At 58.8% G+C, this 15,025-nt stretch overlaps 1 protein-coding gene across 1 annotated transcript in view; it reads left to right on the forward strand.

Moving 5' to 3' along the window:
• Window positions 1-5,588: 5,588 nt before the first annotated feature.
• The window catches only part of NHERF2 (NHERF family PDZ scaffold protein 2), a 36,347-nt gene continuing 26,910 nt past the window's right edge, over window positions 5,589-15,025 (forward strand). The window contains exons 1-2 of the mRNA XM_069870008.1: window positions 5,589-5,827; window positions 10,941-11,198. Coding sequence (XP_069726109.1) covers window positions 5,618-5,827; window positions 10,941-11,198 — 468 coding nt within the window. The 5' untranslated portion in view covers window positions 5,589-5,617. The remainder of the gene's footprint in view (window positions 5,828-10,940; window positions 11,199-15,025) is intronic.

The raw sequence follows: 15,025 nt of genomic DNA on the forward strand, positions 1-15,025 counted from the left end.
GCAGTGGTGGCTGGGGATGGAAAGCCCTTGGGTAGAGCTGGGTGGTCCCTGTGATGTCTCTGGACATCCCTGTGGGACCCAGTGCTGAGCTGGGCTCTGCCGGTGGTCCTGTCCATCCCACCCCATCCCATCCCACCCCATCCCATCCCATCCCATCCCACCCCATCCCATCCCATCCCATCCCATCCCGTCCTGCCACGCTGCCCGCACCTTCACACTGATGCTGCCCAAGGGAACTGAGCAAGACTGGAGATAAGGGGTAGGAGGCATAGAGAGCAGGAGATAACGCTATCTCTGTGCCTGCTTCTTTGCCTATTCCCAAGCTGTCCAGCGGGCTGATAAGGTGACAGCAGCTTAGAGATGTCCCTGGCTGAGCCATAGCAGCCTGGGGCTGTTCCTGAGGGGAAACACTAGGTCTAGACCCTCTGTGGACCCCACGTTCCCACCCCCAAGGTGTCCCATGAGCCGTACCAGCTCTGCCCCCGGGGCTGACTGTACACAGGGCTGTGTTTGGGGAGCACCTGGGGATGGATGCTCCCAAGGACAAGGGGGCCAGAGCCAGCTGGAGGGCACTTACATCCCATCCTTGTTGCAGCAGGCACGGTGGCGCCCTGGCACGGCACCGGTACCTGCACCGGCTGGTGCCCAGCTCAGGAAACAAGCTGTGCCAACACCAGCCTCTCCAGAAGCAAGTCACCTTCGGGACTTTTTGGCTCTTCCAGGGGAAGAAAGTGGCTGTCGCCCTGCATGGTGCAGGCAGTGGGTGCTCACACCGTGGAGGTACGGCGGGTGCAGAAGAGGGCTCCAGCTTGGTACCAGTAGCACTGCCGTCTGCTCACAAATCACAAAGGACCTGGGTAGATTCCTCCCTGCCAGCCTGTGCAAGAGGGATCTCCCAGCACTTGGCAGTGTAACTGAACTTTTGGGGCTTTCACAACCGACAAAGCATCTAACTTATCCTCCTAATGATCAGTTCTCCTTCCATCTATAAATCTAATCTGGAAAAATGTTTACAGCTCAATACTGCCACACACAGAGGGCTGGAGAAAATGGGCTGGTGCTTTTTATGAGCTCTCCTCTCATTCCCAGTTCCTCTGGCAGTGCAAATAAATCATTGACCTTTCCCTGCTCCTCAGGAGCCGCTGCTCCCCTGAGGACAACCAGGACCCAGCAGCCTCACACTGAGAGATGGCAAAACGAGGGATGAAAGAGCACAGCCGCGTCCATGCCAGGCAGAAAGCCAGAGACTTCGTTAATTAATAGTCAGGGCTAATTACTGCAGCAGCAACGCTCTCTGCAGCTCCCAGCGGGGACTGTCAAACAGCACCGCTGGCAAGGGGACATCCCGGAGCTTGGGCAGAGGGACCAGGGCTTCCTCCACCATCAGGCAGGAGGTTCTGTGGGTGGCTGAAGTCTCCTGGGATGTGGAGCTCAGCTGGAACCAGCACCGTGAGCTCCAGCTCCACGGTGGAACGCTGGGTGTGGAGCGGGAGGTGGATAAACACCGGCCAAAGCGCGCTGAGGAGGAGGCTGAGTGGGAGGAAGAGCATGTCCCTGCCAGCTGCTCCCATATCTTAATGTTCAGCCTGAACCTCCCCTGGTGGAGCTTGAGGCCATTCCCTCTCGTCCTGTCCTGCGTCACTTGGGAGAAGAGCCCACCTCCCTCCTCTCCACAACCTCCTTTCAGGTAGCTGTAGAGAGCAATGAGGTCTCCCCTCAGCCTCCTCTTCTCCAACTTGTTACGGTTGTGTCCTCTTGCCAGACAGGGACACACAGGACCCAACCCTCCTTAAGTTTTCTACAACAAATAGATGGTTTTGGGGTAAAAATACACCTTTTGTGGATGCTGAATTTGGAAAAAATCAAGAAATTCAGGTCACGCTTGAGAAAACCCTTGTCCTCAAAAAAAAAAAAAAAAAAAAAAAAGATTTGGAAACTCAAACAACCCGTTTTCACCTTTTTGAAGTGATAATTCCCCTCCTTTTTATTTTGGAAACCACCAACACTCTAAAAAAGACATTCAGAAGGGTTAAAATATTCTGACCACCCAAAAGGTTTTCTCCCTCATGTTTTTACTGAATTGAATAAAAAGAAAAACTTTTTTGTTCAAATACACTTGAAACAATTCCTTCTCCTCCCCCCTCCCTCCGTTTTTTTTTGTTTTGGCCACTGAGTGGAAAAATCAATTATTCGCACTCCTCCAGCCTGATAAAAAGCTTCGGGATTCCACAAAGAGGCTCAAGGGAGCGCTTGCCTTGGACAGCAAATAAAGCAGGCTCCAAACCTCCCGGCTCGAGGCCTCCTCTTGTGTCACCCACAACTTTGTGCTGAGCTCAGCGGAAGGCGAAGGCGCCTTGGAGCAAAGGCAGCCGGCATCGTAAAATCATGGAATCTTTGAGGTTGGAAAAGACCTCTCAGCTCATCCAGTCCAACCATGAGCCCAACCCCACCGTGCCAACCGAACCGTGCCCTGAAGTGCCACCTCTACACGCATTTTGAACCCCTCCGGGGATGGAGACTGGCGCAATGTCCATGTGGGAAATGACGGGGGGGAAGCATCGCTGGAGGGAAAGAATGCCGTGGTTTTCAGGATTGTGACTCTCCTTTAACACGCCACCAAGCATCTTTGTGGTTCAGGTGCCTTTCCTTTGAGGAGGGAATTTATGTGTAACCACAGAGGAATTCTTTTTAAAGGAGTCTACAAATATTGATTTCTGGAGTCGTATTTGCCACCTCAAGCTGGCCACTGCCTGTGCTTCAGCTCTATAAAAGTGGGGCAGGGTGGCTGCTGGGGAAGAAGAAGTGGCCCCAGAGGAGAGCCAGAGAACCTGTGACATGGGAACGTGACACGCAGCACCAAAGGTGAGAAAATAAATCAGGCTCATTTCCTCCTCGTAAGAGATTTCAAGGAAATGAAGACCAGGAATGCAAAAGGGTGAAGGTGTTTGTGTTTCGTCAAAACAAACTCATTCCAGGTGAAACCTGGACAAGCTTTCCACAAGGGCACCTGGGATGGAGCAGGAGCCTTTCCCTGCCAGGAACATCATGGATTGGAGAGAAGGGGCTGGTGAAGGGGCTGGAGAACAGGCCATATGAGGAGCAGCTGAGAGAGCTGGGGGTGTTTAGCCTGGAGAAGAGGAGGCTGAGGGGAGACCTCATTGCTCTCTACAACTCCCTGAAAGGAGGTTGTGGAGAGGAGGGAGCTGGCCTCTTCTCCCGAGTGACAGGGGACAGGATGAGAGGGAATGGCCTCAAGCTCCACCAGGGGAGGTTCAGGCTGGACATTAGGAAAAAATTTTTCATGGAAAGGGCCGTTGGGCACTGGCAGAGGCTGCCCAGGGAGGGGGTTGAGTCACCTTCCCTGGAGGTGTTTAAGGGACGGGTGGACGAGGTGCTAAGGGGCATGGTTTAGTGTTTGATAGGAATGCTTGGACTTGATGATCCAGCGGGTCTTTTCCAACCTGGTTGTTCCATGATTCTATGATTCTATGAGTGGCAGAGCTGCCCATTAGTGAACCCTGTCCCCTGCCTGGCATTCAGGGGGGACACAAAGCGCTACTGAGCTCTTTTACATGAACGTACAAAGGGCATCAGCCCAGGAGCCCTGTGTGGGCCAAACTGGAGAGACATCCCTCCCACAAGTTGCTCCACAGCTCCCCGCGGTCATGGGCTGGGTGTGCAGAGGAGCTGATGGTTTGTGTCCTCTCCCCTCTGGACCAGGGTCTCCCAGGACATCCCAGCAGGCTGGGATGAACTCTCTCTGGATGAGTGTCCTCTGTTCCAGGCCCCACTCCCCATTGCCTCTCCTTCACCAGTTGTCCTTGCCCGTGTCCTGGAGAGCTGAACCATGGATGAGCCTTGGCCTGGCTGAAGGGGAGTGGGAATGGGGGGACTGGTCTGTAGACACAGGTGGGACCCAGAAAAGTGGCTTTATGTCTCAGCGGTGCCCAGGACAGCCAGGAGGGTGGTGGCCTGCCCACCATCCTGGCTGGGGGGTCCAGGGCTGCCACCAGCCCGGGGCTCTGTGCTGCAGCGCGGGGGCTGCAGGAGCTGGAGCTGAGCCCGTGGAGCCCCGAGTGGCTCCAATCCGTGAGTCTGGGGGCCCACAATCAGCCTTGGGCAGCCGTGCTCCACCAACCCTGCAGCTCCCTTGGCTCCGTCTGCCTGGTGCCAATCCCAGTCCTTGTCCTGGTGTCGCTGCTGGTCTCAGTGTCAGTGCTGGTCCTGGTGCTAATCCTGGTCCTGGCACCGGTGTCAGTGTGGATCCCAGTGTCAGTGTGGATCCCGATCCCAGTGTCAGCGCTGGTCCCAGTGTCAGTGTGGATCCTGGTCCTGGTGTCAGTGTGGATCCTGGTGCTGCTGCCAATCCCGATCCCAGTGCTAACTGTGATCCCGATGCTGGTGTCAGTGTGGATCCTGGTGTCAGTGTGGATCCTGATCCTGGTGTTAATCCTGATTCTGGTGTCAATGTGGATCCTGGTGCTGGTGTCAGTGCTGCTGCTGGTTCCAGTGCGGATCCCAGTGCCAATCCTGATCCCAGTGCCAATCCCAGTGTCAGTGTGGATCCCGGTGCTGGTGTTGGTGTGGATCCTGGTCCTGGCATCAGTGTCGGTCCCAATCCCGATGTCAGTGTGGATAACAATCCCAGTGTCGGTGCCGGTGTCAGTGTGGATCCTGGTGCCGATCCCGGTGTCATTGCAGATCCCAGTCCCGGTGTCATTGCGGATCCCAGTCCCGGTGTCAGTGTGGATCCCGGTCCCAGTGTCACCATGGATCCCAGTCCCGGTGTCACCATGGATCCCAGTCCCGGTGTCAGTGCGGATCCCAGTCCCGGTGTCTGTGCGGATTCCGGTGCCGGTGTCAGTGCAGATCCCAGTCCCGGTGTCACCATGGATCCCAGTCCCGGTGTCGGTGCGGATTCCGGTGCCGGTGTCAGTGCGGATCCCAGTCCCGGTGTCAGTGCGGATCCCAGTCCCGGTGTCAGTGTGGATCCCAGTCCCAGTGTCTGTGCGGATCCCAGTCCCGGTGTCAGTGCGGATCCCAGTCCCGGTGTCACCATGGATCCCAGTCCCGGTGTCAGTGCGGATCCCGGTCCCAGTGTCACCATGGATCCCGGTCCCAGTGTCACCATGGATCCCAGTCCCGGTGTCTGTGCGGATCCCAGTCCCGGTGTCACCATGGATCCCGGTCCCGGTGTCAGTGCGGATCCCAGTCCCGGTGTCACCATGGATCCCAGTCCCGGTGTCAGTGCGGATCCCGGTCCCGGTGTCACCATGGATCCCAGTCCCGGTGTCAGTGCAGATCCCAGTCCCGGTGTCACCATGGATCCCGGTGCCGGTGTCAGTGCGGATCCCGGTCCCGGTGTCACCATGGATCCCAGTCCCGGTGTCAGTGCAGATCCCAGTCCCGGTGTCACCATGGATCCCGGTGCCGGTGTCAGTGCGGATCCCCGGGCCGATCCCGACCCCTCTTCCCCCTCTCCCGGTGCCATCGCCGCTCGGGGCAGCCCCCAGCCCGTTCCCTCCCCCGTTCCCCCCCGGTGCCGGCCCCGCTCCGCCCCGGCCCCGCCCCCGCCGCCCATAAAGTCTCCTCCGCCGCCGCCTCCCCCGCCGCGGCCATGGCTAAGGACGCGCTGCGGCCGCGGCTGTGCCGCATGCTGAAGGGGGAGAGCGGCTACGGCTTCCACCTGCACGGCGAGAAGGGCAAGAGCGGCCAGTTCATCCGCAAAGTGGAGCCGGGCTCGCCCGCCGAGGCCGCGGGGCTGCGCGCCGGGGACCGCGTCGTGGCCGTCAACGGGGACAACGTGGAGCACGAGACGCACCACCAGGTACGGGGACACCCCCACGGGACACCCCCCCCTATGCTGGGGGGCACCCCCCCCCTTTGCGCTCCTCCATGCATCCCGGGGGGCAGCCCCCCTTTGCTCCCCTCCCTGCATCCCGGGGTCCCCCCCCTACTTTTCACATCCCCCTCCTTCCCTCTCGGGGGCTCCTCTCTTTGCACACAACTCCCCACATCCCAGGGACTCCTTCCCCGGGCTCCCTCCTTACCCCCGACTCTGAGCATCTCACCCCCCCAACGCCCCGGGTTCCTTTCTATCCCACCCCAGGGCAGGAGTCCCGGCCCCGAGCATCCCCCCTCTGCCCCCTCCAGGGCTCCCCCTCTGCCCCCAGCCCTGCTCACTCCCCACCCGGGGCTGTGACTCTGGCTTGAACCCTCCCTCTCCAAGCCCTCCCCCCGCGGTGCTCCCCCTGTGCCCCCTCCCGGCTTCCCCTTTGTCCCCGATTCTGACCCCCCCGAGTTCCTCTCTGAGCTGCCCCCCCCCCCCCCCCCCCCCCCCCCCCCGGCTCCCTCCTTGTTCCTGGCTCCGAGCCTTTCCTCCTGCCCCGGGGCTCCCCCCTTGCCCCCCACTCCGCGTCTCCATTGCTCTGAGCATCCCCTCTGCACATCCCTCGGCTTGGAGCCCCCCCCCCCGGGTGCCCCTCATTGTCCCGGGGCTCTTCCTCTGCCCCTGGCTCTATGCCTGCCTTCTCCTCTGCCCCCCCTGGGGCTGCCCTATGCCCCCAGCTCAGAGCCTCACCCCTCAGGAGCTGCCCCCCCCACGCAGGGGTCTCCTTTTGCTCCCCCCCAGTCCATTTCCCTATGTTCTAGGCTCCCCCCTACCCTTCTAGGCTCCTCAGCCCTTTCCACGTTTCCCTGTGCCCCTGGCTTGGAGCCATTGATCCCCACACACTGGGGCTCCCCCTTTGCCCCCCCAAACTGGGTCTCCCCTGTGCCCCTGGCTTGGAGCCTCCTCTCCTTCCCTGTGCCCCCAGTTTGAATCCTCTTCCCCCTCCTCTTTGGGGCTTCCCTCTGTCCTTGGCTCTGAGCCCCCAGACTCCCCTGTGCTCCCAGCTCCACCTCCCTGGAATGGTTTGAGGGGTAATTTTTAAAGTAAATTCTAAGTATCTGTGCTGGAGCACCCCTAGCCCACCCAGTCTGGTGGCCACTGGGGTGGGTTGCCCCCAAATGCCGAGGCTGTGCTGCAGGGGGGGCTTTGCCTGTTGGCGTGAGGAGGGTCGCAGGGGGTTTGTCCTGATGCTGCTTTTAGGGATTTGTCACCGTGGGAGGGTGGGAAAGCTGAAGGTGTTTGGGTGCGGGCAGGGCACCGCTGCCTTATGCAATCTGTGGTGGAAAGGAATGGGGAGATCCAGGCGGTATTTCCGCCTCCGCTTGGGTTTTTGGTGGCCACTTTGGGTGCTGCTCCTGCTTTTGCAGCCCAGGGTGTGTTAAGTACCCCTTAAAATCAGCTTTGCTGCAGGTATTCGGCAGCTTGGCTTTAGCAAGACGGGGCTGGGAGGGAGATAAAGACTATGATGAGACCCTGGCTGCGGCTGAGGGTCTGTGTGGGATGTTTCTCAGCTCTGTAACGGAAGCTCCGTGCTCCAGGCCCTGTCATTTTCTGCTTATAAACCCCAAACTTAGGTTTGTTAAACAGTTTAGTTAAAAAAAACAAGTGATGAGATTGGAGCTGCTGCTGGAGCCTGGCAGGGGCGCAGCGCCGAATGTGCCCCCTTTAGCTCGTGGGGCTCAGCAGGGGTTGGTGCTTCAGTAACTGGAAACATCTGGCTGGCGCTTTATCGGAGCCCGGCAGGGATGTGCATCGTGTGGCTCGCGGACCCAGCAGCGGTTTGGGGGTTGTGGGTTCCTGGGCTGCACCCACAGGCGATGTTGCTGTGCCTCAGGTGAGGCAGAGCCTTCCCAGTGGCTCTGGTGAAGCCTGGTGAGCTCCTCTCTGTGGGCTCGGTGGGTTTTCGTGGTGAACTGAGCCAGTTTTGGGGATCTGAGCCAGCTGTGTAGAAGTTCATGTTTGTCTTGAATGCGATTTCAAAACCCTTGAAGCAGGATCCACATCTTTGATCTGGCTGGGTAGGAAGGAGGGCTGTGTTCCCACGAGGAGACTGGAAACCATCAGAACTCCCTGCTGCAACTGGGATGCTGGGGATGGGCGATAGCGGAGCTGAGGCAGCCAGCTGTGCCTTGGAAATGTGGAAGGGTTTTCCAGAAGGTCAAGTGGAATGGGGGAAGTGTTCCTGCCTTCCATTTTCTGCTGGAGGAGGTGGGATGGAGCCTTGGCACTTGCTCCCTGCTGCAGAGCAGAGGCTGGGATGCAGTGGTCCGTCCCAAGCTCTCGGCTGTGCTGTGGTGGCATCCCCAGGTGTGAGTAGGAGCAGCCCTGCTGCAGGACGTGCTCTGGACTGCCCTCCCTCTTGCCCCAAAACTGCAAGAACCTCTTACATCCCCTAAAAGTGCCCAGTGCTGCCGTACGGTGGGAAGGGCGATGCTGTGGTGGGTCAGATGCTGGCTGCTAGGGTTAGAGCAGCCACTTTGCTGTGCCCCCTCCTCCTTGCGCTGCTGTGGTCCCTGACCTTGACCAAGTAACACTTCTCCCCGTGCACATGAAGCTGCAGTGGGACAGAGCCTGCAGCAAACAAGGCCTTGCTGTTTGGGTGTAACTGTGTTTCCAGCTGAAGCTGGTGGCATTTGGGTCTTTGTTCTCTTTTTATTTATTTTTTTCCCCCTCTTGGCCTTACCCAAGGAGTAAAGGCAGAACGTGTTCTCAGAGCGTCTCACCTCTCGGATGCAGGGTTGCCTCCTGGGTCCCTGGGCAGATCAGCAGAAGAAAGCGGGGAAAGCCACCAAGTCCTTGCAGGCAGAGGCGTCTCCTGCAGAGCAGGAAGGGTGAACTGAGCTATTCCTGGTGGCATCATGAGTCTCCTTCCTGGGCGGCTGTTGTTTAGCCAGGGTGGAAGGGTCCCCACTGTCTCTGCCGGTGCAGCCAGGGGTGAGTCTGTTTGGGTGGAGCTGCGGAAATCCTGCGGCTGGGACTGGTGCTGAGAAGGTCCTGAGGTGCCAGATGCACAGGAGAGGCTGCAGAGTCTTCAGAAGAGCTGCGGACTCTGGGCTGGGACCATGGCTCGGAAGCGGGTAGGATGCCAGGTTCTGGATGCTGCTTCACCTTCTGCCTTGCTGCTTGGTCCACAGAACAACTTGTGCCGGGGTAGTTGGGCACAGAATCCCTGTGCTCGTCCCTGCTGATGGGGAGAGGTGGCTCTGTGCCTGCTCTCTATCCCTGCCTGGCTTGGCCTCCAGCACTTGTAGAGCTGGGAGTGTGCTTGCTCCATCTCTCCTGTGGCTCTTGAGCTCGGCAGTGCACTGAGCCCCAGCACCGTTCCATGCTGGCTGGGGGCAGCTCACCCATCCTGCCCTGGCAGCACTGTGGCAGGTCAGGATGCTTCCATGATCCTTCTGCACTTTGTTGGGGTCTGCAGGACCCTGCTGCCCACTTGCTGTGCCTCCCTGATGCCTGGAGCACCCAAACTACAGGGTCTGGAGGATGCTGCGGTGTGGGACCCAGCATCTTTCTCCTGCACGCTGTCCATCTGCATCTCCTGCACCGCATGCTGCCTGCCTGCTGCCGGGTCCCTCCTGGGAGAAGTGGCCTCGTGCAGGCACCGCCGGGCTGGTATTGGCAGCGCTGCCTGATGTTGAGTGTAAATAGATCTGAAAGGGAGCAGATGGGCTTGCTGGGGCTTGGTAGAACAGCACACTTCAGGCTGCCTGGCGCAGCGCATGCAGACGGAGGCTGCAGCAGTTCAGCTGGATCAGGGCGAGCAACCTTGACTGCAGCCTATAAATTCCTTCTCGGTTGTTTTTCTTACTTGCAGATATGGGCGCTGTTGACCTTGAATGGTGCTTGCAGGGGAGTAAATAAACGCTGGCTAATTGCGCATTAGGCTCGTTTGTCACTTCTAACCTTGGTGGGTGCAGTTTCTGGCTCCTGTAACCCAGATCAGAGCAGGAGCCCCATGAGGGAGCCCAGGGCTGCTTTTGGGGTTCCCCGGCACACCAAGGGGTCACAGGTCCATAGGGCAGCAAGTGGTGGCCGATCTCCACCCCACAGATGGGCATTGCTGCTGAGCAGCATTGCCAGTGACACCACCCTCAGCCTCCTCCTCCTGGGGATGAAGGCCTGGGTAGGGCAGAGGTGTCTCAGCAGAGCCAGCCTGCTGGCAGGGAGTCTGGAGGCAGCTTCCCTCTGCACTGCTCCTGTGCACACCCTGGATATGCCCCATTTCCATCACAGCCCACTCCAGTGTGATTTACTCCCCTGCCCAGCTGGGATCAGCTCCTCCTGGCTCTCCCTGCTGCCTCCTTTCAGAGTCTTTGCCAGTCCCAGATCCCAGTGAGGAGCGAGGCAGCAGCAGGACAATGGTCCCCATTCAGCACTGCCTGGAGCTGGATCCCAGCAGGGACGGACCCAGCTCCTGCTCCTAGCTCTGGGTTCTCTTACCTCAGACTGGAAAAGAACACACAAATGGGTGGATTCTTCCATAAATCCACCCAGAGCGGGCGTAGCTGGGACCACAGCACAGTGGGGAGCACCCAGCCAAGGCAGCCCAGCCACCAAACGCACGCAGGGGTGTGTGGTGCATTCCAGCTTTCCACCTTGCCCTGGTTATGTGGAGGGGAAGAAGCCCCAGTAGGTAAAAGGAGAGTGTGCAGGGCTGTTTGCTGGGACAGATTGTTTTCCTCAAAGGGGCAGGACCTGGCAGCAGGGTTTCTGATGTTTGGAGGTGATGGAGCAGCCTTTGAAAGCTCCTGTCTGAGCAGAGCAGGTGATCCTGGTGGTCTGTGCTGCTGCCCTGGGCAGAGCTGTCGTATGTGTTGTGGGGTGTGGAGTGTGAAGAGCCACCACTGTCACCACCTGTCTTGGGGGTCCCCCAAAGCTGCTCTCTACCTGTCTCCCCTATTGCCAATGTCTGGAAGCAACAGCAAATGTGCACTCTGCAGCAAGACTGAAGCTGCAGCAGTGTGTGGGGGAGTTGATGGTCCTTGGATCTGGCTCCTGCCACACTTGGAAGGTCCTGGGGCTTCTGCTCAGTTGTTCTTCTTTCCAGGTTGTGCAGCGCATCAAAGCTGTGGAGTCAGAGACGCGCTTGCTTGTGGTGGACAAGGAGACGGACGAGTACCTGTGCAGCCTGCGCCTGACGTGCACAGAGGAGATGGTGCACAGCGGGATCCTGCTCAACTCCAACGTCTCGCCCACCAAGTCGGTGAGCAGCGACAACGGGGAGGTCTGGAAGCCACAGCTGGATCTGAGCGGGGGCAACCTCCAGCGACACTCACACAGCTTCTCCTCGCATGGCAGCAGGAAGGTGAGCCTCGAGCTGGGTGGCACATGGGGCTCCTGGGTGTGGAGCTGGGGAGTGGGTGTAGCCACCCGGGGAGCACCTTCCTCTGCAAACACAGCTTGGTTCCCATCGGGGAAAAAAAGCCTTCTATACGTGGCTGTCGGGTTTGGAGACCCTACTGTGTCCTGAAACAGTGCGCGAGCTGCCCCTTGGCCTCATTTGCTGTTGCTCACAGCAGCTTCGGTGGCTGGGGGCTGCGCTGTGCTCTCTCCTACTGTGCCCCCTGAGGGTCTCGTGTGTCCTGGGAGCTGTGGACAGAGAGGGCTGAGGGGGTTGTCAGCCCTGGGGTAGGTGACCCAGCCTGGGTCTCGCTTTCCTGTTTGTTCAGGCTGCACGGACCAGGAATGTGGTGACTCTGAAGCTCGTGAATGGGCTTCTTGCCCCTCCATTATTTGCAAGAGGGAGGGAACATTTTGTGAGGGAGGAACGTGTTCTTAGCTTTTTGCTGAAATGGGAAGGAAATGAGCTCTTTTTCAAGTGGCCTGGGCCTGAGCTGTGATTCTGCAGTAAGTGCTTTTTATTGGTAAGCTCCTTTCCAAAAAGGAAAGAATTTGGGGTGGAAGGCATCCAGTTTCCATGGCTGCCTCGCTGCTGGGGCTGCGCTGGCGGAGACGGCGCAGCCTTGCGCTCGGCAGATAGCAGGGACTGGTCTGACGCTGCCCTTGCTCAGGGGGGGAATGTGGCTGGAGCGGTGCAGGCATCGTGTGGCTGAGCTGCCATCCGCGTCCCCTTTGCCATCTGGCAAGGAACACTGGTGCTCAACAGCCTCCTCCAGTGTGGAGCTGCCATGGGTGCACTCCTCCTCCTCCTCTTCCTCCTCCTCTTCTTCTCCAGGGAGCTTGCAGGGGCTGCCTTGCCTCGTTGACCTCGGAGATGGGTACTAGCTGGTTCTGGCCCCAAAATGGCCTTGAGGCTGCCAGGAGGACATGGGTGGGAAGGCTGGGAGAGCTCTGTGTCCTCAGGAGCCCCATGGCATAACAGCTGGAGGAATCCCCCTGCGCAGATAAGAGGCGATGCTGGAGTGAGGCAGGAGGCATCTCCAGCCATAAGGAGGGGGTCTCGCTCTTGGTTCTTCCTCCAGAGCTGGATGGCGTCATGCAGAGGTTCTGCTGTCCTGGGAGGACCTGGGGCAGGGTTGGAGGCCGTGTCTCTTCTGTTTTTAACTGATTGCATGCCACGAAGCTGTTTGAAGGCCCATGTGATGGGGGTGGGTGCAACTCCTTGGGCATTAGCGTGGTGGGGACCTGGTCCACCCCAGGATGGTGGGAGAGAAGCCCTTCCTGGGATGGGGATTGCTGGGCATGCCCGGGGCAGTTTTCCAAGCTGGGGATTTCCTATCCTGCCTCTGTTTCGTTTGCTGGGTGCAATCCAACAGCATGTACTGACGGGAAGTCAGGCGCAGGGAACAGGACGATCCTTTCCGGCCTTTGGGTTTGGGCTGCTCCAAGGAGAGGGTGGGACAGGGAGAGCTGGGGTCTGAGGGGGCAGCAACATCTGTGCCTCCCCTTGGAGGAGCTGGGAGCTTCACCTGGGGCAGTGTGGCCGGGGTGTTTGGGGCTCGCTGTGCCAGAGCCGGGGCTGGACAAAGGCTACTGACTCTGGGGACGATGCCCATCACGTGGGGTTGGGGATGGGGGCTGCTGAGCAGGCAGTGCGACCGTGTCGGGTGTTTGCAGAAGCTGGTTTGCTCCTGCCTCTGCGTGCAGCAGCTCTTGGAAGAGCAGGGTGCTGTGGGCTCTCCTGGCCAAGGTCAAGTCTCCGTGACGGGGCTGGGAGTGACCCTGCTGCTGGGTAAGGGTGGCCGGAGCAGCATTAACAAGGGATAAGACAAGAGGAAATGGTCTCAAAATTGCACCAGGAGAGGTTTAGATTGGATACAAGGAAAAATTTCTTTACTAAAGGAGTGGTGAAGCACTGGCAGAGGCTGCCCAGGGTAGTGGTGGAGCCTTCATTCCTGGAGGGGTTCAAAACCATGTAGATGTGGTACTTTGGGATATGATTTGGTTGACGCTGTGGGGTTGGGCTGATGGTTGGACTGGATGAGCTTAGAGGTCTTTTCCACACTCAATGATTCTACAACTGGCATCCTGCTCTTGTGCCTTGCAGTCCTGCTTGCTTCGAGGTGGTAATACCTGCTCCAGGCTCTTGGTCTGGGTCATGTGGCTCTCCTCCTAGGTCTGGAATGGCTGGAAGCCAGGGGAGCAATGGGTCACCTGAGTTCCTTGCAGCGCACAGCCCTCCTGTGCCGTCTCCCTCCATGGGGCAACTCCAGCCTGACATTAATCCTGCAGATTGCAGGCAGTGTGGCTGATCAGGGCTAGTGCCAGGAGCTGTTTAGGACACTTTGTCCCTGCTGTGGGAGCTGGGATCCACTCGGGGACTTGTCCCCAGCCAGATCTGGGGTTTTTGTATCGCTTCTCTGGAGGCATTTAGTGAAGGAGGAGAAAACGTGGCTCCCTTCCCCCTGCAGACCCCTGGCCCCCACCTGCCCCTGTGGGAATTGGTGCTGATGCTCCGCGCTGCTCCTGGGGAGCAGCATTTTTGTGAGCAATGTTTGTTTATGTAAAGCCTGTAGTTTTCCTTGATTTGAGGCCAGCTTGTTCATTGCAACCTGAAGCAATGAGCGACCGAAACAAAGAGGAGGGAAGTCTGGCCCTTGAAGTGGCTGTAGCTGCAGGGAGATGATGCAGCGGGCAGAGTGGGCACAGCCCTGCCAGCCTCCCCCTCGCTGCCCCAGTTTGATTTTGCAAGAGAATTGACCCCTTTAGAGAGCTGCTGTGGGTTGGGAGGTCAGTGTGTACCCTGATAGAGACCTGGTGTCCAGGACCTTGTCCTCCAGGAACCACAGTAATGCTGTGAATAATTCAGCACGTATTTAAAATCAGGCTGCCTGCCCCGAGAGCAGGTCGGCAGGGCTGGCTGCCAGGGCACCTGCTGCAGCACTGTCAGCCCTGGCACCCAGGGGATGAATGTCCTGCGTGGCTGTGGTGGCACAGAGCAAGGTCTGCCTTCTTCCATCCCACAGCGCTTCCAGCCCTGGCACCCTGGGGTTGTGTGCTGCGTGGAGCAGGGTCTGCCTTGCCTTATCCCACAGCACCACCATCCCTGGTGCCCTGGGCACTTGCCTCCCTTGTGGCTGTGGTGGCACAGAGCAGGGTCTGCCTTGCCCCATCCCAGAGCTCTGCCACCCCTGGCACCCTGAGGACTCGCCTCCTGCACAGAGCAGGATCTACCTTGCCCTGTCCTGCAGCACTGCCTGCTTGCTCCTGGCCTTGTGCTGTGTCCCCTGAGGTGTGTCCTGTGCCACGCACTCCCTTGTCCCAAACACAGTTGTGACCACCTCGTTTTCTGCTTTTCTGCAGGGCTTTTCCACACCAGGCACCCAGCATTGAGCCCTCAGGGGTCTGGGAGGAATCAGGCAGGGATGTGCTGGAGGACGGGTGGGTCCCGGTGTGGCCAGGGCCACTTTGGGTGTGTTGGGTGCTGAGCTGCTTTTATTGCAAAGGTGCCTTTGGGACAGTGCTGTGAGCTGTTAATTAAAAGCCTGGGCTAATGGCGTGTAAAAGGTAGGTGTGCTGCTGGGCTGGTGCTGAGCGCTCACCTGGATGCTGCTGGCTGTCCCAGAGGTGTTGGTGGTGTGCGGGCAGCGGCTGCAGCTCGGCTGTGCAGCCAGAGGGGTGAGCTGGTACCAGGACCCCTGTACAGCACCCACAGTGATGCCCTTGGTGCTTGTACCTGGCTGCTTTCTCCAGGTGTGGTTGTACACAGAAGAAACACAGGAGAAACAGGAA

Source organism: Phaenicophaeus curvirostris, chromosome 16 (genome assembly GCF_032191515.1).
Source record: "Phaenicophaeus curvirostris isolate KB17595 chromosome 16, BPBGC_Pcur_1.0, whole genome shotgun sequence".
Taxonomy (NCBI): domain Eukaryota; kingdom Metazoa; phylum Chordata; class Aves; order Cuculiformes; family Cuculidae; genus Phaenicophaeus; species Phaenicophaeus curvirostris.